The 25,846-nt window shown below is 36.0% G+C and overlaps 1 protein-coding gene across 2 annotated transcripts; it reads right to left on the reverse strand.

Annotated features, from left to right (window-relative positions):
• Nucleotides 1-24,543, reverse strand: faxcb (failed axon connections homolog, metaxin like GST domain containing b). Of its 2 annotated transcripts, none has more exons than XM_041253229.1 (7): nucleotides 24,107-24,543; nucleotides 21,452-21,587; nucleotides 20,280-20,476; nucleotides 13,373-13,590; nucleotides 12,584-12,700; nucleotides 11,000-11,320; nucleotides 1-709 (listed from the first exon to the last, which is right to left on the reverse strand). In XM_041253229.1, exons 1-6 carry the CDS (start codon nucleotides 24,364-24,366, stop codon nucleotides 11,013-11,015), a joined length of 1,236 nt encoding a protein of 411 aa, XP_041109163.1. In that variant the 5' UTR covers nucleotides 24,367-24,543; the 3' UTR covers nucleotides 1-709; nucleotides 11,000-11,012. The 2 variants fall into 2 exon arrangements, with proteins under 2 accessions (XP_041109163.1, XP_041109162.1); XM_041253228.1 differs by lacking the exon at nucleotides 1-709 and adding an exon at nucleotides 4,546-6,606.
• Nucleotides 24,544-25,846: the final 1,303 nt, after the last annotated feature.

The raw sequence follows: 25,846 nt of genomic DNA on the forward strand, positions 1-25,846 counted from the left end.
GTGTGTTTTTTTAAATAAATAAAATGTGATAAACCCAGACACTACTTAGCTAGATGATGTCTTAAAAAAATAAATAGAGCTGCAACGTAAAGATTCAGCACAAACAAAGCAAATTCTAGGCAAGATGGGTTGTGTACAAAGGCGACTTGACTGTAAATCATGACCAGGAGTATATGGTTTATCCCAGATACTTGAAACCATGTAAAATCAAGTAAGTTACATTAAAATCCCACACAGTTTTCTAGGAAGCAGGCGTCCAGTGTAGCTCTAGTAAGATTGGGATTAGGTGTTTTTTTCTTGTAAAAAAGGCAGAATTCTGTAAGAACTGCAGAAGTGTGTATAAGCTATAACTTTGTCAGACATTGATGACAAGTTAGTGATAACTTGCAATATTTTTAAATAATAAATGTGTCAATGGTCACAAAGCTTAAAGGACTGTTTTTAAGTGTTTATAAAAAACAATATTTGGGTGAATCAGCACTTTGAAAATGAGAATAAACATCCAGCCGGGAAAGAGATAGGCCGGACTCCAAACAAGAAAGCCTTCCCTATGGAGTTGAAACTAGCCTTAATGGCCTCCAGGTTTCTGAAAACACGGTCCTCTGGCTTCTTGGAGAGTCACTATAGGTGTCCCAGTTAGCGACTGGGTTCGACCCTCAGAGGACCGAATGGTTCATACGAAGCCTTGACGTAAGGAAGAAAAGAGAATCTGAAAAACAAAAATAATTGTTAGTTATGGGACTCAAGCATTAAGAGTATAAGGGCCACATCCCAGGAGGATAAAGGACGAAGTAAGACAGCCTTCTTTGTTGAGGCAAGATATAGCTCATGAGTTGTGAAAGAATAGTGTGGCCAGTGATCCCTTCTGAACACATGAAGAACCTGTGGAGTTACTGGAACTCACTATTACCCCAAAAGCTTCCCGCTGAACCCACACCTGTGAAGACAAACAAAGACCTAGTGCCAATATATAACACAAAAGCAAGAAAAGACAAACCATGACAAACAAAATAACTAAAAATAGATTGCTAGTGGAAAAAGCTATATGTCGTCCATCCGCTCGGTGAAGAGGAAAAAAGAAAACCTATTAGGGGACAACCTCTGATGGTCCTGGAGGAGAAGGAGACCCCAATACGAGCATGCTAACTATAGACTGGTGATTGCTTGGGGGGGGGGGGGGGAGTCCGAAGGGGCGGATACAAGGAGTCATCTTCAAAGCAGATATCGAATAGGTGGCGGAGGGAGGGATAAATGGGCATGTCTTAAACGCATCTGAAATATCCGCTTTTGCGAGCCAGGTGCTACTGCCTGCTGCTTAATGGATTCAATAGCATTGAACTCTAAGAAAGGAGACTTGATAGTGAGGAATTAGGGTGTTAGGGAGTCTAAAATGAAATCAGGGAAGTGAGACAGGCAAGGTTCATTCACAATAATCAACTTTCTCTCTCTCTCTCTCTCTCTCTCTCTCTCTCTCTCTCTCTTCTATCTCTCTATATTATATATATATATATATATATATATATATATATATATATATATATATATATATATATATATATATATATGCATATATATACCCGTTTTATGCAAGAGAAACATTGTGACTGGGTTTAAATAGGGAGTCAATGATGATAGGCAGGTGAAATTAGGAAGGAGCGAAGCCCTGGCTCATACCCCCCCGAACCACACTGGTTAACATTTAGAACAAATAACAAAACTTAATTATGTTTTTCCCTTTTCAGAAAAAAAATAACTAATTACACTTGGGAGTAAATGGCGTTGTGAATTTCTTCTGAGTTTGTTTGATTTACTTGGCATCTTCTCATACTGTGATTCAATGCCCCTGATCAGAAACAGGCAGTGCTACTTCGGACAACAGAAAAAAAAAATTGAAGAAAACCATTCATGTCCAAGAATTTAACTTACCTGATAATTTAACCTACCACTCAATGGTAGAATATGTAGTAAAATAAATGAAACTTAGTAGAATACTTGACAAATATATAGACAAAGTATTTTTAAAACATCTTAAATTACTAATTTTTTTTTTTTTTTTAGTTTTACTACAGTATCAATATTAGTATGTTAAGCAGTTCCTATTTAAAATGTTTTTTTTTTGTATGGCTAAATAAATATGTACAATGCACAGCAAGTACAATTGTCATAACTATATTTCATATAATAATAATTTAGTAATAATTTACACACAGCCACTGATACCCCATTATAAAACATTCCTTTTTCTCGTAGTGTTTTATATGTACAGTTGAGGACAATTATGTAACATTAATAACATAGTGCTTATAAGTTTAATTATGGCTTTATAAACTGGCAGACCCGATACTGTACATACACAGTAGCATAGCAGAACAGATTAAGATACAGATAATCAGACATTTCAACATTAATAAAACAATATGATCCAGAAAACATCTTTATTTATGGTTTTCATATTAGTAAACCATTCAATACATGGTATTCCAACATAACACAGCTATGTCATAAATACATACATATTACTATTTAAATACACTTTCAACCGGTTAGGGATATCAATAAGTATTTTATATAATATATAGATATATATATATATATAATATATATATTATATATATGTTTTTGTAAGAATGTTGGTATTTCAGCGGCTCTTTTTTGTGATTTAGCGCTTGAATTAAAAAATAATAATTTCAAATAATACAAGCTGTGCTATACAGTGATCACACGTGGGCCACTTTGTGATGTCTTTATACACTAATTTATACAACATTTTAAGATGCTTTTTCAGCAAAACATAATCCTTTAAACAAAGCAATGGTCTATATTTTCAAAGCATTTACTCCAGTCTTTAATTAACTCCTATTTTTTGATAAAGGTAAAAACGTGGTTCATTTTACAAAACTAGAACCAATCAACTATTACCCTGTTTCATAAGAACATAAGAAAGTTTACAAATGAGAGGCCATTCGGCCCATCTTGCTCGTTTGGTTGTTAGTAGCTTATTGATCCCAAAATCTCATCAAGCAGCTTCTTGAAGGATCCCAGGGTGTCAGCTTCAACAACATTACTGGGGAGTTGATTCCAGACCCTCACGATTCTCTGTGTAAAAAAGTGCCTCCTATTTTCTGTTCTGAATGCCCCTCTGTCTAATCTCCATTTGTGACCCCTGGTCCTTGCTTCTTTTTTCAGGTCGAAAAAGTCCCTTGGCTCGACATTGTCAATACCTTTTAGTATTTTGAATGCTTGAATTAGGTCGCCGCGTAGTCTTCTTTGTTCAAGACTGAACAGATTCAATTCTTTTCGCCTGTCTGCATATGACATGCCTTTTAAACCCAGAATAATTCTGGTCGCTCTTCTTTGCACTCTTTCTAGAGCAGCAATATCTTTTTTATAGCGAGGTGACCAGAAATGAACACGATATTCAAGATGAGGTCTTACTAATGCATTGTACAGTTTTAACATTACTTCCCTTGATTTAAATTCAACACTTTTCACAATGTATCCGAGCATCTTGTTGGTTTTTTATAGCTTCGTCATATTGTCTAGATGAAGACATTTCTGAGTCAACAAAAACTCCTAGGTCTTTTTATAGATTCCTTCTCCAATTTCAGTATCTCCCATATGATATTTATAATGCACATTTTTATTTCCTGCGTGCAGTACCTTACACTTTTCTCTATTAAATGTCATTTGCCATGTGTCTGCCCAGTTCTGAATCTTGTCTAGATCACTTTGAATGACCTTTGCTGCTGCAACAGTGTTTGCCACTCCTCCTATTTTTGTGTCGTCTGCAAATTTAACAAGTTTGCTTACTATACCAGAATCTAAATCATTAATGTATATTAGGAATAGCAGAGGACCTAATACTGATCCCTGTGGTACTCCACTGGATACCACACTCCATTCTGAGGTTTCTCCTCTAATCAGTACTTTCTGTTTTCTACATGTTAACCACTCCCTAATCCATATACATGTGTTTCCTTGAATCCCTACTGCGTTCAGTTTGAGAATTAATCTTTTGTGCGGGACTTTGTCAAAAGCTTTCTGGAAATCTAAATACACCATGTCATATGCTTTGCAATTATCCATTATCGATGTTGCATCCTCACAAAAGTCAAGCAAGTTAGTTAGACACAATCTCCCTTTCCTAAAACCATGTTGACTGTCTCGAAGGACCCTGTTACCATATAGGTAATTTTATAGTTTCCATAAGTTTGCATATAATAGAAATCAGGCTTACTGGTCTGTAGTTACTTGGTTCAGTTTTGTTTCCCTTTTTGTGGATCAGTATTACGTTTGCAATTTTCCAGTCTGTCAGTACCATCCCTGTGTCAAGAGACTGTTGCATGATCTTGGTTAGCAGTTTGTAAATAACTTCTTTCATTTCTTTGAGTACTATTGGGAGGATCTCATCCAGCCCAGGGGATTTGTTTATTTTAAGAGCTCCTAGTCCCTTTAACACTTCTGCCTCTGTTATGCTAAAGTTATTTAAAACTGGACAGGAACTGGATGACATGTGGGGCATGTTGTCCGTATCCTCCTTTGTAAAAACTTGTGAAAAGTAATCATTTAATATATTTGCTATTTTTTTTCCTTCATCTACGATTTTGCCATTTGTATTCCACTTGCCACGCTTGAGTGCACCTCTGCAAGTTCATCTGAGTCCGAGCCATTTCCACTCAGGCTCAGGTAAACCTCCACGTGGACCCAAACTGGTTTCAGGAGGAACAGTTTTGTATGTCGCACCCGCTGAGTCCCAAACTAGTTTGGGCGGGAGTACCCTTACGTTCCCCTACGTACCCAGCTGCAACGTCACTGCATTTTGAAATTTTAACTACAACAATGGCAGACGCAATCCATTGCGCGAGATGATTCTTTTTTTTTTTTAACAAAAAATGAACGTATGCATTTACCTTGGGAAGAGGATGAAATTAGAGCACTTATATATGTATGGTCGGAAAGTGCCACACAGGAAAAAGTGTTTGAAAAGATCGAGAAAATCCTGCTGGACAAAGGACTGCATCAGACTACAATACAGTGCAGTGACAAAATAAAGAAACTAAAAACACTGTCAGTTGCTTTCCGCTTTTTGGAATCGATAGGCAGATTACAATTTATAAGGGTATTAATTATAGTATGTAAAACAAAAAGGAAAATGGCAACAAGGCTTCTTTCAATCTCCATGTTTACAAAACAAACGCTACTGTAGCCTCTAAATCCCAGAATTGCGAGTGTCCCAGAATGCCGTTTGACATTTGGTGTACCACAGTCACTTCCACGGTCAGCTGTACCTAACGAAATTCCAGTGCACATCCATGGCAGCCATCTTTAGCTGAAGCGTCGCGGCACAGCCAGGCAGAGATTCACTCAAGTGTGGCTAGTGGAAACGGGGTATAAGTAATGTAACCCAAGTTTTCTTAAGTACTCTTTAATGTGTTTGTTTTCTTTGTATAACATTAACATGATTTTTATTCTTACAAAAAATATTTTTTTAAAGACTGGAGGTAAAGAGTTGAAAAAGTGACTCAATATCATTTAAACCCATTTTGCCAGGACTTGTTTTGGTCATTTCACTGCATAGCTAAATAAATAGAGCAAAAAATAATTACACATTATATGATACAGTTGACGATGAAAGAATATATAACTGTGGTGATATTTTTTATAGGAAAACATTTGTAATGCTTTACTTTAAGTTTCATTAATATCAATGCAATTACACAGTAACTACAAAGACATGCGATTCTATAACACATGTATTTATGATAAACCTCAACTAATTTAAATATAACTGCAAATATGTATGGTGCAGTGAAGGTCGTCTTTTGAAAGTAATATTTAAATGACAAAGTACCCATATAGCTGTCTGTGTATTTCCATATTTAATAAAATATAAATTGGGATAGTATCAGAAACATAAATACAGACTATGATCAGCACTCAGAACAAAGCATTAACAGGTCCAGTCCCTACTGGGTTAGATTATCAAAAGTCTCTCTTATTAATGAAAATCAAAATAAACTACCAAAAAGTATGTATTATAAATAAGAGACTAATTTAAATAGAAATTTTCATTTCAAAGTATTTTAAGCTGACAGTTAACTACAAGACCCAAGAAAAGTCTTTGTTTGCCAAATGGCAGACATTTAAAAACCATTATCAGTTATTGGTGGGGAAGCCTCATTTTTCTATGTAGGAACAGCATGCCATTTAAAAGTTTATGTTATATTCTGGGATACAAATCTAAATAAATAACATGAAACCACGTATCTGCATCTATCATTCAGTTCATGCTTTTGAGTACTGGGTGGCACAATAATATGACTCAATACACACAACATTCATGAGTTTAGTTTCTTAAAAAAAAATGTCCAAAAATACCTGTTGCTGGATCACTTGTTCTCAGGGGTGGTAATTATTTCTCAGAGTCTCAGTAAACATTTAGACAGTGTTTCGTTATTGTCTCTTTTGAAGTCAGACGTTTAAATTCCATTAGTCTGTAAAATGATTACTAAAACATATTCTAATACAGCTGTCCATAGATTGCTGTTCAAGTTATTAGCAGCTTCAGCAAGAGTTTAATGCTCGACTTCAGCAGGATCCAACACCCTGTTGATGCATATTTCAAAAAACATTTTAGAAGACAAAAGCCACACCCCTAAGCTTTGTTGAACTCTAATCATCATGATGTCCATAAATAAAATGATTGCACGCCAGTCAACTAACACACACAGACAAACATACATATTGTTGTGACGTGAAACCACAGTGGAATATTTTCCAGGTGAGAATTTAGTAGAGGAAAAATTAAGTACAGCAGTTGCTTTCATCTTCGTGACATGTAATCAATAGACTAGATACTGTTCCCCTTTCAATCTCAGCGCACATTCTAGGCTGGCTCTCCTAACAACTGCTAAATGAAGAAAGGATCAATGAATTACCTGACCTACTCTTATTAAAGCTCCATGGTCTGTATAGCCATCATCCTATCTGTATCAGACATGCTTTTTACAATGGCATTAAAGGAAAGGTAACCAAGGTTTTCAAATCCATGTTCACACCTCTTATTAGAACACGCAATATCACCACCGGCCCCCCTTTTGTTATATTTTGCATCTTTGCTTGTATTTTATACTTTGATTTGGGATACGGAGATATGTGCTACTGCTGCTGCCTGGTATCTAATCATCTCGTGTGTTTTTGGTCAGACACACTTCAAGGGCCTAGCTGCATCTACAACAAAGGTATCAAGATGCATTAGCTTGTAGTGTATCTTTAAAATGTGAATTCAAGTGATAACCAAAAGATGACATGAATACAATAAGACGTAATATTGGTTAAATAGTGTGTTAATAAAGCTTATAAGAAGTAAGGAAGTAGGAGTAAAGCATGTGTTTGCTTGCCTTTAAACCAATCAGTAACAAATACTGTGTGTATGCAGTTATCAGTCTTACCATTCACACATGGAATTGTTATAATTCTTGTTTGTCCCAATGGGATGTATTTAACAGTATAAACAGTCACCCCTGTAACTCCTCCCAGGTTTCATTTAGTGACTCCTTTATATATACAGCACTAAATACAACCACAATTCAATGGAAATAACCCAGGACAGAGCGGTTTTAGAGCCTAATTTATATACCAAACTGTACACCAAAGTGCAATTTACAGTTTTGGGCGGAATATTACAGTATATTAAACTGTTAATGTTACAAAAGATATTTCCGTTCAGGCCTCAAAAATATGCAGTTGTTGTTAGTTACTAGTAATGTAGCATTAACAGTTTTCAAAAAAAGCTGTCCCTTAAGGCGCTGTTTACAGTAGATCATTAAAATACATGTGAAGTCTAACATGGCAAGGATTTTACTTCCATAACTGGTTCCTTTTAGTTGTATATTGTTACCTGTTTAAAAGACATTTGAACCATGTGTCTTAACCCAGTGTTCCATTTGCCATGAAGCATGAAGTTACAAGCTCTTATCAGTAGACTATTTGTCACGTGTGGCCCTAAAACACTTCCTCCCTTGTACAAGGTGTGAGCACATTTTTGAGTGAAAGGTATGTGCACTAGAGATGCACGGCTCTTTGATAGAACCAGCTTAATTTCTTTGAAGTTTTCCCATTGACGAGGGAGTTACAAATGTAAAGATGGGAGCCCGGCTAACAAGGTTTAAGATTTTTGCAGGTATCAGGCTTTTAAAGACTGTCACCCACACCTGTGATGTGCAGAATGGATAAAGGATCCTGTGGTGGCTTTGACAGACTCACTAAAGCAGTCTGTCACTCCTGCTGGAAGCAGGCTGATGTTTGGATACAATTTGAACATTTGTGAAATTGCAACAATGTTAAACTATTGTAATAGTTGTGTTTCAAAGGATATAAAGCCAGCAGAAATACTACTGCAGCAAATTATGAGCAGGATAACAGGATTCGAACTTAGAAAACTTATTAAAAGAAATGTGAAATGTACTAGCTTTCCTTATCTGAGAGCTGCCGACGCGGAAGCCTGTGTGACCTTGGGAGGAGAGAAAATAGAGGGTTTTATTTAATTAACTTGGAAATGTGTTTGCAGTTGAAATTCCTTATCAGAAAAACTTCAGTTAGGAAACATCTTTTTAAACTAAACACAGAAGTTTTTATAAGCATTCCAATTTAATAGAAAAAGAGTAAAACCCTCTGGAGAGAAATAATATGTTTTAAGTAAATTGAATCAGAATAATTAAACTAAAATAAGCATGTGTACTTGTTTAAGGTTTTACTTACTTTTTTAAATAAAAAGCGAAATCTTGTTACTAGAAGACTGTAAAGGCAGAAAACCAGCATCTAATTTAATTGGTTTGATAATGTGTTCTTATAAGTTTCTTATAAGAAAAAGAGGTCAACTTGATTTGGAAGCAGTCTTTAAACTAAACACATGTATTCCAATCTAATTTAAACAGAATATAAGTGTAAATGTTTTACTGTAATAGAAAACAGAAGCATTATAACAGAAAAAAACTGTTAAGTCTAAAAATGAGACAATTTAGCATAAACTGTGACCTAATTAAAGAGCACTGTGACCTAATTAAAAAGAATCTTTTGATGGTTATCAGTAGACTTACTGAGAAAGGCCCCTCGGCTTTCACTAGCATGAGCGAGGCAGTACTAGACCTTCGGAGATAAGGGAATTTTGGCATCCAAAGCGGGATTTACTGGTCAAATGCTGTCTTAGATCCGGGGTCATTTTAGTTATCTATACAATTAATGAGAGCTTGGTAGTTGCTTGAAATTAGGATCTTGACCTCTTCTTATCTGTAGAGATACTGGTCCGAACAGTCTCTTGGATCTACTAAAGTATGATCTAATGTAATAGATTTGGGAAAGCGCTTACAGTCGAAGTTTCTTGTTAATTAAAGTAACTCCAGTTAGAAAGTGGGCCTATTCGAACTCTTATTTATTGGCTGTCAAGGTCTGTTGAATCAGGGGATTTATAGGCAGAAAGGAGCCAAGTTTGTTGAGCACACACTTGTAAATGAAAATAAAAAAGTTTCATAAAACATACTGTAGAAGTGGGTTTTTACTGTTAAGAATGGAATATATTTTAGAGCAAGGGCAGAAAAATTAAACAGAATTGGTGTTATATATTAAAAACATCTCTCTCTCTCTCTCTCTCTCTCTCTCTCTCTCTCTCTCTCTCTCTCTCTCTCTCTCTCTCTCTCTCTCTCGCTCTCTAAATCTATTATTCACTTAAAGACAAGAGCTACCAAAACAGACAAAATATTTACACTGATTAAGTCTTCTGATGCACAAAGATGAGAAAAACTTCTACAAAAGTTGAGGCAAGACTACAGTTAAGTATCATTCAGCTTGTCCAAACAAGCTGTTTGGTCCATTCTCTGAGAATCTCTGAAAAAAGATGTTTGCTGTTTGGTTGTATTCAGAAGCCTCTGCCTTCGAAGACAGCTCTTGTCTGTACTTATATTCTACACAAAACTTCCATATATTGGGAGGTAAGCATAATCTTGAATTTATATCTCACCTATAATGAAACATTGTTACAGGGATAGGAATGATATTTTAGCTTTAGAGAGTGACATATTAGATGCTTTAGAATTTTTAGCGGTGGGTGTTTATTAGTATTTCGCATGTCTACCCAAGGGCAAAATATGTTATAACCATAATTGTTTGAAGTATTAACGCTGTTAATACTTCAAACAATTAAGTTTGTACAAGGTACTGGACTGCCCAGATTGCCTACTAGCTGGGATCCATAGTGGTGTGAAGCCACTCAATCAATTGTTAAGCATTTAATAAACCGAAGGAGTGCTGATAATGCTCTGAATCATTGAAACAAATGGGTCTGTGTGATTATTCTTGATTAATAGTTGTCTAAGGCATCACACTGTAAGCCAGTACACAAACTATGCACTTTAGGGTTTGAACCATCTATATAGCTCCCTGTTAGCCTCCCCTGGGTTCTCTGATCAAGAACCAAAGTAGTGCTCAAAGTGACAGATTACTACATTCCAAAGCTGCATAGACAATAAATCAGAATGCCACTGATGGATGCCATGTGTGGTTAAATGAGAATGTGTGTTATCATGTCAAGCAGTGAAATATCAGAAGGGTTCAATAACCCATTAACATAGATGTGACAAAACAGTAAGGCTAAAATATGGTTTGGATGATAAATATATATAAAAAAAAAAAAAAAAAAAACCTGCTATAACATTGATATCCAAATTGAAGCCATTGGTCTGTTTCTTTAGTGCATCTAAAAACCTGATTGTATTTTGAGTTATTATAAAGCAAACTAAATTAACTTGTAATTAAAAAAAAGGAAAATCTCGCTCTGCATTAGCAACTACTTATTATTCAGAATGCACCATACAGAGCTCCGTCTGTCTTGGTTTTTACTATTATTTTAAAACCAACTGGCTCATAAAATAAACATAAACATGGATGTTTGGTTGTATATTGCCCGCCCCTCATTTTCATGGAAGGTGAGTGATTACCTACTTACCATGCTGTCTTCTTTATTTAAATGATTCCGTTTTGTACTGCTCTTGATCGGACTCTTCCACGTCCAAGTCGGAGTCGAAGAGCGAGTGGCCAGTATAATCTGTATCTGGGGTCTGGGAGCAGGAGAAGCTGTTATCGGTTACTTCTTCGTCGAAAGTCTCAGTCCTTGAGTACAAGCCATAGCTGTGCAGCTGTGTTGGTGTCAAGCTGTCCTCGCTGGTTTCTTCATAATCATAAAGCAAGTCGCTGTAGTCATTGCACCACTCAGGCCAGAACTTCCTCCTTATCCTCTCACAGTACATGGCCAGATTAATAAGCTCCCCTGCAACAGTGCCCCATGAAAGGTTATCCACATGCACAGCATATGATGTTCTTCAACATTTTCACACATATAAACTCTTTTTTAGAGCACCCATTCCCCACTTTGCGACAAGTACATATCAACATTCTTTACAAATGAAAATGTAAAATTTGTTAAATTCTGGAAAAGACATTATTAAACTTGTGTTCAAATAAATAAAGAAAAAAATGTTTTTAAACCATTTACTGTCACAGAGAAATTGCAGAACTGCAGGATGCATAAAATGTATAAGAAATGACATTCACTGATTTGTCAAAACACCAGTACATCTTAACCTGTGTACAGATGGCATCTCATGCAAAGAGCACTACAGCACAATTCAATTGTAAAAGGCAAACACCTTTTCATAGTATCTCCTCAGTCCTGTCATTTGTGGGACATAAAAACTAGCTATTTTGTTTTACCATATATTATCTGTGTATGAGTAGCGGGGTAATACAGCTGGGAAAGTGTGTGTGGAGGGTTCCAGTTTTCCAGATAAGGAAACAGGTATGAGTAAAAGAAAACGTCATTAAATTGGGAAGATCTTTTGGTGAAGTGGTATGACTTTATTTTTAATTCTGTAGAGATAAGAGATAATGATCCTCAGTTGTCCTAGTAAGGCAGAGAGCAGAAATTGATGCATGCTGTCAAAATCAGTTGGTTTAACCATTATTTAACCAGGAAAGTCCCGTTAAGATTAAAATATATTTTTCAAGTGTTTGTACTTTAAAATCACCAAAAAAAAAAAAAAAAAAAAAGAAGAAAAAAAAAGAAAAAAAGATTTTATATAAACTTTTTTGTAATTTATCATCAAATACATATGTATTTGAGCTATAAAGACTTGTACTATTTATGCTTATGTCCTTGGTCATGCATAGTTCAAGTTTTGGGATTACAAAGACTAACAGCACCATCTTGTGGAAAAATAATGTACTGTTGATAATGAGTTTTTTCCTGTTTACTACAAACGGCTGGTCAGAGTTTCTCACAATTTCTGAAAAATTTGAACAGCAAGAACAAAAAAAGCATATGTGCTTTTGTAAAGTAAATATTCAACTCTAAATGTTTTTCTACGGGCTCACTATAATGTATACTGAATGTATTCTCACTATTAAAGATGGCTTAGTTTAAAATAGTATACTATAGAGAAACCAACTATTTTGAGGTCAAACATTACCTTGTTATTTTTTAGACTGAACAATGCAAACAGACAGTAATGTTTGGTGAAATAGAGTATGTTACCCTTAATCAGTTGCTCAGGTCTTGTCCCAGGTAGTGTCCACATAGCCTGAGCCAAATGCCCGAACACAGTGGCATCTACTGTGGAAAGCTGTGGTCCCATTATATATTTCTTATCACCTGAACGAAAAGACACAGTCCAAATGTAAAATCAAACCTTTAAATAATGCAGCCAGAAAGTCTGGGCTTGTTAAGGCTAATGGGGAAAAATAATCTGCAAACATTTTTTATTTTAAATTAATATTTAAATTCATGATCCTTGGTATGCTTTTTGGAATTTAGCCAGTGCAGTCTATCAGTGTACCAGCAAAGGGTGTAAAGAGCAAATTACTGGGACAGGAACCTAATCCGATCATTCCTAATATTATCACTGCTGAGACTGTTTCCAATTGATCATTATCAGCAAAGCAGCGAAACAAGTCAGTGTCTCAGCTGGAACATTATCATTTTCTACTGTAGTGGTACTTTTCTAGTTTGCTGTTATCAATTAAAGAAATTGAGAAAAAACACACACACACTGTATGAGGGCATGTTCTAAACAAACCAATGCTTTGCGTGTGTCCATCTTAAACCTTCAACCACTGAAGAGGTCTCTCTCTCTCTCTCTCTCTCTCTCTCTCTCTCTCTCTCTCTCTCTCTCTCTCTCTCTCTCTCTCAAAACTAATAGATAAGGTAGATTTGTACCTTTAAACTTCAGGACCCTGAAATGTGTTATTGTTCATGGGCCTGAAATGTGTTATTATGCTACATAAATGCAACTTTGCTGGATATATGCACGATACACTACCACACCTAATAAAGTTGCTAATGTCCGCATGTCTTTTTCCATCAGTGCATAGATTTCCTCCTTGGAGAATCGCCCTATCCCATGTCCATACATCTCTCGCTTCACGATGCCCCTGGTGAGGTGACTGAGGATCCACTTGAGAAGGTCACTGAGCGGGCCTGAGAGGGAAAGCATCTTCTTGGTCTCATGGAGATTGTCAACCCACTGGCAATAAGCAATAGTCCTGGAATTGACACAAATAAGAGAGGTAGATACCAGACTAGAGATTCTGAATACAAATCAAGCACAGTGGTGTTAAAGTCTGGATGAAATGATGGGGTCTTGCCCACCAATGTTTCTGTTTTATTGCCTTTTCTTAGCATGCTTGTTTAACTGTGACTCTTAAAATCCCTTGTTGAGATGTGTGTACCAAGGTTATGAAAATCAAACATGTAACACTGTATGTGAGTGTGTTTCTGTGTAATATGCCAGAGGATGTCCTATTTACTGATTTAAAGGGCAGTGGCATTGAATATATATATTTTCAGAGCATTTTCTTAAATGCTTTGCTAACTTTTCTCCCACACATTGCAGCAATCAATGAAGACTAAACCAATATTGTGAGAGCACACTTGGAGATCAGCTTCACACACACATAGTTAGGTAAGATATGTGAAATAACCTACCTGAATCCCCTCCTGACGACAGACCATTTCTTTACCTGAGCTGAATTTGATGATTCCTTACAACATTATCACCCAGTACCTAACATCAGTTCAACAGAGTTAATAACACTACAAGAAACAACAGTGGCCTGATTGTACTGTATGCATGTCTGTGCTGAAATAAGCACATATCTGCTGGAATCTGTTTTAATAAAAATGTATAATGAATAACTTGTTTTTTGGCTTTTTATTAAAACAAGTACAGTAGTAAAAGCAACAGTCAATTAGAAGTAATTGATAAAGATAGTAACGGTAATATATTGCTGCATGTTTTAGTTGTACATTAGTAGTAGTAGTAGCTGTATCAAGTATTGTCATACAGCAACCATGGAGGTGTATTTCTTATGTGTGTGTGTGTGACCAAAAGCGAATGAATCATGGTCAACAATCTCCCTCCCGATCTGTGAGAGCACTGTGTAACCCGAGCAGAGCGCCCCGTAATGGATGCTTTGGCAGTTCATCCCAGAGTCAGTTGGAAGCTGGCCATCCAGGAAGGGGGTGGGGCCACGATACCAGAAATCATTGCCTTAATGTGGTAGGCGATGTGTCAGTCACGGATTGGAGGAGACGTGATTGGCTGCACCACCAAAAGAGTGCATGACGGAGGGTATTTAGGGGAAGTGGCACCAGCAATATCTTCCTTTTCGATGTGGTTACCACTAGGACCGAGAAAGGAAGTAGATAAATTGTAAATCGTGAGTGAAGTTTTTTTTTTTTTTTTTTTTTTTTTTTTTTTTGTAAATGTGTATATACGTCTTTGCCAGATGGCTAATATGAAACCGGGAACTGCCGCTTCAAGCCAGTGCTAAACCTGGACTGCACTGCACCTGTGTTCAGACAAACACCACTGTTTAATCACAGCACCTGCATCTAGAGCACACACTGTACACAGACGTGTCTGTGTCTTTGTTGTGTCTGTGTTTTTTTATTATTATTTTGATACTGCAACCCCTTGGTTTACATGCTGGGAATACCCATAGTTGGGTAGAGCCAGCATTATTATTTCAATGGTCAAGCCGACCACTAAAGAAAATAAAAAGAAAATACTTGAACTGTGAACTTTGTGTTTGTCATTGTCTGGAGCACTTGCATCACCCCTACACCTACGCAGTGCCACCCACATGTTCACAGTGTGGAAAAGCTTTTATGATGAGCTTATTTAAATGTTAATGGAAAGTATTCTGTCCCAATTAAACACATGAGTAAGAAATAACACACAGAACACATTTCTCACATCCACTGAGTGTGTCTGTTTAGAAGCAAGCCCCCAACTCCAGGACTGTAAATATTGTATTGTATTCTCTTGGGTACATTTCACCTGTGGATTGCTTGAGCCCCATTTTACTCCCTTAGTTGATTGGTTGACTGATTAAACGAATCACATCCTGGAAATCAGGTGGATAAAAGGCTGTCTTTGGTAGAGAAGTGATCTTTATTTAAAGAGGTAAAGGCTTATTGCCTGGCCTAGGCTAAGGCAAAAGTAAAGTGTACCTTATTGTTTGAAGATTTCGTTTTTGTTCTTGTGCAATAAAAGTGAGCTTTGATGCTAAAACCCACTGAATTCTTGTTTGTGAGATTTCTGCTTGCCTGAAGACTCGGCTGTCTTTTCACAGTGTGCTTTTTTAAATTTCAAAAAGTCACCAGAGTGGATTTGAAAGAGATCACGGTAAACAAAGTGAAGATAAGAATACAATTGTTAAGTGTGATATGTCACATAGTGAAAGACAAGACCTACCCTGCCGCTAAATGTTAGCTACAGCTATATAATTTGATGCAAAAAAAATGTCATAGCTTCTCTTAGAGGAACACACTGAATGTTAACTGAGAACCTGCAGCTTAAGCAGCTGGTGGGCCTACCTTCATCTTGTAAAAGGAGGGAAACCATATAAAATTTTCCTCTTAACTATTTGCTATGAAAAGATGAGAGTACGGTAACAGATCCACTGGCAGAATTTTGATGAACAGTAACTAGACCCATGCAAGCTATTCCAAATTGTCAGCTTAATGCTCCAAATCTGGATTAAAGCATTGTATAGTATTGTAATGCTTAGGGAATATCTAAAATGCATTTTACACACCATATATATGCAGCAGATAACTTGTAGATTGGCTGGTGATACATGGTGCTAGTAACCTTAGTCTCAGCTAGGAATAGAGAGTTTTGGAAATGAAAGTGTAATTAAGATATTCATTAAGATACCAGCTTGCATCTCAGATGAATTCTGCAGTATTTAATGTAATTATCTTAGCTTTTCATTACTCTGGTAATTGAGTAATTACCTTACACACAACACACATCTAATCGGTTTTCAATTTTACAGTATGGAGTGCTCTGACGGTCTGAATGCATTCATTTGACACTGGCACTCTTTGATGTCTATCTGGACATTTGTATGTCAATTTATACCTCCCATAAGATCATTTTAATGAATTAGTAAACCTGCCTAAAGGAATGTAACTGCTGGACTGAATGTATCTGGCAGGCAAGAATAATACCAGCAATACAGAGTAAAGACTTGAACTACCTATAAATACAGCAACAGTAAATGGCTGAAAACTTTGACCTTTACCTACTAAGACAATTATGCAGAATAATACATTAGGTACCAATGCTCTCAATCACAGCTCACCTACATTTGTGGAGCCAGAACTCAAAGATCAACTTGGTATGGGAAGACATATCACAAGTACAGTACTGTAAAGAATTCTGTAGAAGTCAACTTTCTAGGCATTTTTGGGGAGCCCTAATAAAGGGGGAGCGACTAATACACAGGTGCGATGTATACGCTGGTGTGTCTAATATTAAACTACTGTACCAGTGACACAATGAGATTACTACAGCCACTGTTATGGCTCACACAAACGTAACTGTCAACAATTCGACAACTTTCTCAGGATCTACGGCATTCAGGTCATGTTGCTAGGTAGCAACACAAAACCACTTTTCTAATTAAAAGTTTGAATTAGTTATCTCCATACCATTAATCATTTTGAGTGTTAAACACAAGCTTTTAGACTCTTGACTGACCTCCTCTCGACCCAGACGCGTATAAGTGGAGAAAATAAAAATAGCTACTGATAACACACAGCTGTCCATCTCTTTGAATTTCCTTATTCCTTACCACCCTCTTGAACCACCGATTTGTCAACATTCAGACTGAACCCGCCCTTGGGATCCGTAGCAAACAGCTATTGGTTAGAATGCCAAATAAACTTATCAAGGCTTCCGTTCGTTGTAAATGTAATGCAATATTAAAATGCAGGTGTCTTATAAAGTAGGACAGTCAGACAAAAAATGAAAATGCTACACATCAGGTTTGAAATTGAGAGTTGCCGAAAAGCATTGGGCAACCACAATGCTAAAAAAAAAAAAAAAAGAGTATGTGACTGGAGATGAAACAAATACAAATTTACATATGGTGAAAGAAAACAGGTTAATACAAATATGTTGTAGACTGTATAACTTGATTTTACTTACAGGTGCTCTGTTAATTATTACTCTTTAAATCCATTCAAGTAATATTTGTCAGTGGTTTTCACTGTTACTACTGGCATTTACAGTAGTAGTGTTTATATATATATATATATATATATATATATATATATATATATATATATCATACATGCCAACAGTCCCTATATGGTCAAGACAGTCCCAATTTCCTAGCAAATGCCTCCTGTCCCGATGCAGAGGAAGAAAGTTCCGATATTTACACATAAAAAAAATAAAACATTTATTCTGCACAATAGAGTTAGTGAAAAACAACCAACTGTGCTCTTCATGCGGCTGACACATCTGCTGATCACTAACTTACACAAAGGTAAGAACGCTTCATTGTGTCTGTTTATTGTCATGTTGGTAGTGTGGTGTTGAGTTAAGGGGATACATCTATTATTATATGATAGTAATTTTTGCATATGACCCCTCCCATGTGTATGACGCATATAACACCATCCAACAATAGCTAAACATAACCAACAATTATGTTTTGTATTTTATTATTCTATTATGGTATATTGGAAAGGCTGGTATTGCTTTGAGGCAAATACCCTGGAAATACTTATATCAATTCTAGCATTTGCATGGGTGTAAAAAGACTCAGTATGTTTAAAAATTTTTCAGAAAGTCCTGATGTCCTGTAAAAAAAATTAGAGAACCTCTGAGAAAATTATCTGCGATAAAAAGAAATGGACAATTCGCACAGGACTACATTTCACCGATGTCTGTAAAAATTCTGAATCGATCTGTTTATGTGGTGATATTTAGTCCTGTGCGAATCAGACTTAAGAAATACATCAGTCAGAAATACCACAAAGAACCAACGTTGTATTTGTTACACTTACTAGGAGCAATGTTGCAGGAGGACATGTTAATGGTTACACTCTGGTAGACCAGCTGTGCTTAGAGAGAAGACATGTTTCAGTGACTATAAACGTCGATTTCACTGCACACAGACAAACAGATGAAAAAATATTTCCATCGATAATAATTCAAATTTACAGCTGGCAAAGTAAGAGAAATACTGCTTGAGAACTTATTCCCAGCTTGTATAAAACGTGTTGTAATGAATTCTGCATAAATCATGTATTTACAGCTCTGTTAAAAGTACCGGAAAAGAAAGTCACTAGAGGAATATTGCAATAAGCACCCTGACCTTTGAAATTTAAAACTGTGAAAAAGTCTGGAAAGGGAGACAAGGACATTTTTGTGCTGCAAAGTTTGTCAAACAGAAATCACTTGACAGGTAAAACGTATTGCTGGATATTTGAACAGTTAGTCTCATTTGAAACTGAAAGAAAGGCAAGCAAAGTTAACCCAAGCATTACGTCAAAGGAAGCCTGTTTGGGAAGAATGAGATGAAAAAATGGAAGAAGCTGTGGGTTTTCCACATGATCTGGTGTGCCTGTTGTTCTTTGAGGCAATTCCTGTGAATCCCCCCCCACCTCCCTACTTCCACAAAAAATTCTAATCAAATTCTGCCAAGCCTACCTATAGAGGCCAGAGGGATGCTTTAAACTTCTGAGTTTTAAAAAGTCACCATGTGATGACTAAAACAGAAAAGGACAAAGAAAGTCAATCTGAACACGAAGACGCATGCATACATTTCATAACCGAACTAAGATGCTCTTTAATAGCAGTACATATTACATAACTTAGAACTGAACCTACATTTACTTACATCCGCAGTATGTACTTGTAAAATGCTAGTGTGACAAAAATGCATATATGTGCACCGACAGCCAGATTCGTTTGCATATCCACAAATGATTTTTGTTAAAAATGTCCTTAACAAGTTTCATCATAATTGGATTAGCTGTTCACTTTAAAAGTAAATAGCTTAACTGTCTTAGATTTTGATTATTATTATTATTATTATTATTATTATTATTATTATTATTATTATTATTATTATTATTATTATTATTATTATTATTGTTGTTGTTGTTGTTCCTTTTACTTTTTCTGATGTTTATCACAGTGGTTCTAATAGCAATTATTTAAATTCTATGCTGTTATTTTCTTAATGATGAGTCTGTTTCAATATGCCTTTACTTGAGTTCAGAAGCTGCTCTTCAGTTCTAGCAGCCTGCTACAGACATATGTAACCTAGGCTAGATCAGTCAAAGTGTCTTTACAGATGTAACAGCCAGCGCCATCTAGTGATCTGCCTTTTTGCAAGCAAGTTTCCTTTAGTTCTGCTGTGTGCAAGAGACGGTGCTAATGGTTACTAATATGCCTGTGGTAGAAAAACAGAACTGAACTCATAGTCAAAGCACCTCAACATAGACTTATCAAAAAATAATAAACACAATATTGAGCAATTTAAACAAGAACCGCTTGAAACATCATAATAAAGACAATAAAAAGAGAAGAAAATTTAATTGGAATCTACTTTCTCTAAGATTATTTTCCCAAGGCAGCACAATGTGAGTCCAAAAGAAATTCTGACCTGAAAATTCTCCTGTCCCTTTAAGTGCAAAACAGCTAACTTGCTGTACTGGTGGTTAGAGTGGAAACATTCCAACTTGTTTTATTTAGAATATGTTAGATACCCTGAATTACCAGAGTTTTCACATGCATCTGTTCACAAGAACATTACCAATATACTGGACTTGCATTTGGATTGTTAATTTACAAAACAAATGCACAGGAAGTAAATGTAAAGTGCTTTATTCAAAAAGGTTAACGAAACAGTACCGGACTCACCAATAAAAGTGCTCTTCAACCATTCTAGTCACTGTTCTGGACACCGCTTTCTCATGCGGGTTCAGGTTCTTGTTTAAGTTTACTCCGAGTTTATCCTCTAAAAAGTCAATAATGAATTCAGTGCCTGACACTTTCTCGTTGTTGTATTCAATCCATGGCATCTTCCCTTGAGGAGAAAGTTTGCCATCAAAATAATTCTGCAGGAAACACAATTGTAATAGGTTACAGTGAATCCTGCATACTACCGGCTGTATGTTTACAACATGCAGCTAACAAGCTAGAGAATTGGAGAGACTGCATGTCCTGTAATATATAGTAGAAATCCTTAATACCCTCTGCATTTGCATAACATCTCATTTTCTGTTTATTTTGCTATCCCATAACATGTGTTCTTAATCATCATTTACTAGTGTTTCTACACAATATTTGACATGATATACCTTTGAGGCTGTCTCTGAAGAAGTCTGAGTCAGGTGGGATTTCTGTCATGTATAACAGCCACTGGGGATTAGCATTAGTAAAAGTGAGTTTATCAAGAGACTTTTCATTACACATCTGTTAACAAACTCACTGTTGGGGGGGGGGGGGGGGGGGGGGAGCAAGAAGATCAGTGATTTAAATCCCTGCAGAGAACACAAGTATCTTGCAGTGAACATGAATTTAAAACCTGTTCTTAGTGAAAGCATTTTTTTCAATATTTGTCCATGTGGTCCCTAATTTGCTATATACTGTATTTTCTCAGTAAAGTGGTCATGTTCTGGGTAAGTTTCTACCATTATGCATTAATGTCTAGTATCAGTGTTCCAAGATGAAAAGGCAAATGACAAGGTCAACTATCTACGGGTAATGACTGCTGCACAAGAGATTAATGCTATTATAAACAGAACAAATGTTTTTTGCGTATGAAGATTTTTTTAATGCTTTTTAAGGTTATATATTTTGGCCTACATCGCTTAGGCTGCTTGAAATGTATGTCCAATGAGCAAGCACGATTGGCTGAGATGATGTGTGAGTTTTATAATATACAGTAAGAGTATATTCAATAGAATCTTGATTGTCTGAAACACCCACAGAGTGCCTGCAGTATGCTTGGTTGGATTGAAACATTAAAACTGGACTAAAAATAATGGACCAAAGTAATAAAATACCCTGGAAATGAATGAAGCCAGTACCTGATAGGGTAAATCCACCATTCGAAGGTATGTTTCCATCTTCAAGCAAAATGGTGATAAACTAGGAGCTCCATTCTTTGGCCTTGAGAATTGATGAAGAATAATTGCATCTTTTGAATCTACCTTCTGCTCTTTTCTGTAAAGCAATGTTTGTTGAATGTTAATATCACAGCTCTTAAAGAGTGGATGGCTTCAGCAATCAATCTGACTCTTTTTCTTTACCTTTCCCTTTTTGTGAACTTTCAAAGTGGTGCTAAAATATTTCATTTTTATAATTTCCTGTATTCACTAAATAGATTTAAATTGAAAACATACTTTTTTTTTAATGTGCTTTTATATAATTGGTTGTAACTGGAGTGTATAATATATTTGAGCTATTTTGTTTTGTTGTTAATTTTGTACAGCACTCTGGGATGCCAAGGTGCTCTGGGTGCTATATAAAAATAAATGTGCATTGTATTGTATTGTATTGTATTGTTAAATTCACAACTGGCTGTGGACTACTAAAGTTGTGTAATAACTGCCCCAGTGATACAGGAATATCTGCAATATGCTATGCATGCCTCCCTGCATATTGTTCGAATGGAAAAAGGTGTTCAGAGTTGAATGGTTACATGATGTGAGCCCTTAGATTTTATTATAAAAAGTAAAATAATAATAATAAATGTTAATGTTCCAAAACTAGTAAAAACAAGGTAATTAGGTTTTTAAATGTTATTTTATAAAACTTTCTTTTTGTGAAGAAAAACACTTGAAACTAGTGAGAGAGAACTATTGAGGTTCATTTAGCACTAGATATTCCTCTTTTTCAAGGTCTTTATTCCTGTTGGACTTTTTCAGTTTCAGATTTTGTGTGTGTGTGTGTGTGGGGGGGGGGGGGGGGTCTATAAAAAAAAAAAAAGTACAATGCACAGCGATGGGGCAGTGAACTACGTATATTTTACAGGACACATTTACTAAGCTGGGGCATTAGAGATCCCATCTGTGCAACCGGATACCCTCATGGAAGTGAGGCCCGGGCCTGGCGAGCTTCATCAGCCCTCAGAGGGAGACACCACTGCAAAGATAGCAACAATCACAGATAAAATGTGAATGCTCAGAGTAGATATTAACAGGGCCTTTAATTAATTACAGTAAGTAGCCCACTTTCTGCCTCCTGAACCGACCCCATTTGGAAATTATGAGGAATTTAAAGACAGGGAACAATGCTCTGTATTAATTTACTATTTGACCTCTCATGACTTTCATATCCAGATTATACAATCTCTTAAACATGACTTAACATCAAATTTAGGTTCAAATGCAAGTCTTTCTATTAAAAAATGGAGTGCATCTGTCCTAAACATACAGTTCACACAATACTTTATTTACAACAGGAACTGAAGGTCACTATCAATTCCAAGGTGGAATCCTTATGTAAGCTTTGTTAGTCTCAATAACCCAATGCAGGCCCATTCAATACAATAGCTGTGATACTTAGATTAGAACAGAGCCTACAGCTCTTACAGAGTGAAATTATTCTGACTTCTAACATTTGTGTTTGTGCGCTGTGTTTTGCTCATATTTTTGGAGAGGTAAATGTGTTTGTGAAATATATATTCCATAAAGTATAGTCAGCTTTTTTTTTTTTTTTTTATGACTTTGGTTTGAATAAAATTATGAATTAAAATGCAAAGACCATGTAATTAAATATACTGCATGTTGAAAACTGGTTATGGAAACAGAGCATTATAGAAAAACTCCCTTTAACCAACTAGCACTGGTATCCAGCTCGCAGAAGTGAACTGGCTTTGCTAACTCAGTGTGAATAAGGAATCATCTCCGCTATGAGAAGTACACATTTCAATACTGCTGATTAAAAAAAAAAAAAGAAAGAAAATAGTAAAAATTATATAACTAGTTATACCAAGAACCATACATCCGTACATAACTCTATTGAGTTTTGAATCTGGACAGACTTCTGTATCTCAAATAGATGGACTTCATAGCATTGTTTTGTCTTTTTACTCAAGAATAACCTATATATCCGGAATTAAAGTATAAAAGACAAGTAAAGGACCAAAAGATCTTCAACACTAGGGGACCTGCTGTGAATGATAGTGATGATGCATGTCTGTGTATCATGTCAGTTTATGTTATTATTATTACTATTATTATTATTAACTTGTCAACAGCATCACTGCTAACAATGGTGTTATGTTTTTGGTATTGTGTCTGGAGCTTGTGTAAGGACAGTGTTGTAATGCAGGCCTTTAACCCTGAAAATGTAAACATACTGGGCTATACTTTTGCCTCAGATTTGCAATACAAAATGCAGACACTGCATATTTTCTATTGTTTCAAAGTATTTTTGTCATACACACGCTTTCCAGTCATAATACTATGGACTCCCCCCCACCAACGAAAGCCATTTAACACCCCCGTTTGATTAGGCCAATACAGCACCTACTATGAAGACTATTCATTTCTTTACATTCTGATTTATGGAACTGATAGGTATGCCAATGTATGTAATGTCTTGTAATATTGTTAACAGTGTTTTATTTCCGTTCATGCTAAATATACTGTGTGTGGTGTTAATTTCGGTAGCTGTTACTACAACCGCTCCCTCTTCTGTACAGTGAATATAGTTGTGTAAGCCGTCTTCTTGCCTACCTGATGGCAAGCAGCTCATGTAAAAGATAGGCAGCGGCGGCGAGCAGAGCACCCCCGGTCAAATACAGAGTTTTCTTCCACCAAGAATCCGACCCCAGCCCCGACATGATCCCGCTGTAGTCCTGCAGAGGGAAAGTGACGATGTAACCATAAAAGAAATAGTGGTCACCAGAGCTACACAGCCCAAAAGGAAAGCTTTGATTCCAGCTCAGATCAACCACACAACACCGGGGTAAAGCAAAACCAACACCCCAGTACATTCTTTGTCTGATTCGCCAACTGGTACCACAGCTCTCGTTTTTTTACGCTTCATTAAAATGATTGCATTAATGTTAATGCATCGAGATGAGTAGTTTCAGATGTAAAATACGAAAAGGCAGCATTTTCCTTGCTTCGGGTCTTTGCGCCGGGAAGAGCAGCATCCTTCCGCAGCCGTTCTCCTCTTGCTCCTTTGTCTATTCCAATGGAAACTAGTGATGTCATTGAGTGTTATTGATTCTGTACACACTAGCAACAACTAGAACCCACCCTCTGCTTAAAAAAACAAACATCTGGAACCAAAGCAACACGCTGTAGATTATGGACATTAGACAATCCGTTTTTATTTATAGCTATTTTCAGTATTTACTCATATTTACATTTCTTAGGTTTGTTTTACAGTTATTATTATTATTATTATTATTATTAGTATTATTATTATCGTTAAAATTATTATAAACTTTATTTGTCTTTAACTGTTTTTTTGACAGATTTGACTTTAAACTATGATGATTGCAAACTACTACTAATAATAATAATAATAATAATAATAATAATAATAATAATAATAATAATAATAATAATGTGTTTGCATGTATTGAATTATTTTCTTTACTAAAGATCTTTGTAACATGTAACGGGCACATACATACATTCTTTTATACCGGTAAACTGCAAACCAAGGTTTTTAACAAATTCATGTACATGTAACTTTTCTCATTACTGTCGGTTGCTATATTTGGAGACGTGTTTTAATGAAAGCCCCACAATACCTACCTTTTTCATAAGAAATGTGGAGGCACAAGCTATTGAAAGAAACTCCTTTTAAGACGATTAAACTACAAAGCCATCTAGCGCTACTGATCACAGAATTTTAGAAATATTTTAAAGTTTAAATTCCCGTAAAAACAAACAAACAACATAGACCACTATGTCTAAAACAGTACCGTATGGCATATAAATGGCATCAAAATAACTATATATTTACCAACCATTATTTAGTAGTACATTATGATACTGTATCTTGGACTGCATATAAAAAAAAATAAAAATAAACGACCGATCAATATTACTTAGTATTGACACATTCTAATGGATTTATGGCACAAAAAAATAAATAAATAAACATTTTAGCTAGAGTGACTGCATTGCATACTTGGTAGTTTATGATATCAAGTCAAATTAAAAAAGTGATTCTGGGGCAAAGAACCTTCAAAACCTGACCCTATGTTTCAAATGAGTTACTCATGAAGTACCCTAGGTATACATGAATTAATGCCATGGGCCTTATTCTCAAGATAGTCAGGCACACAGGTGTACCTAATTCCTTACTGGCAGGCATACCACCATCACCTCACTCAGAATCAGAACCAGCAAATGCATCACAATTACATTTACATAAGCTCTGTCATCAGAATGCGTTCATCTAATCAGCATTTTACACATCAGTATTCCACATCCAGCATATCTAGTATAAGATCT

This window comes from Polyodon spathula, chromosome 6 (assembly GCF_017654505.1).
Source record: "Polyodon spathula isolate WHYD16114869_AA chromosome 6, ASM1765450v1, whole genome shotgun sequence".
NCBI lineage: Eukaryota > Metazoa > Chordata > Actinopteri > Acipenseriformes > Polyodontidae > Polyodon > Polyodon spathula.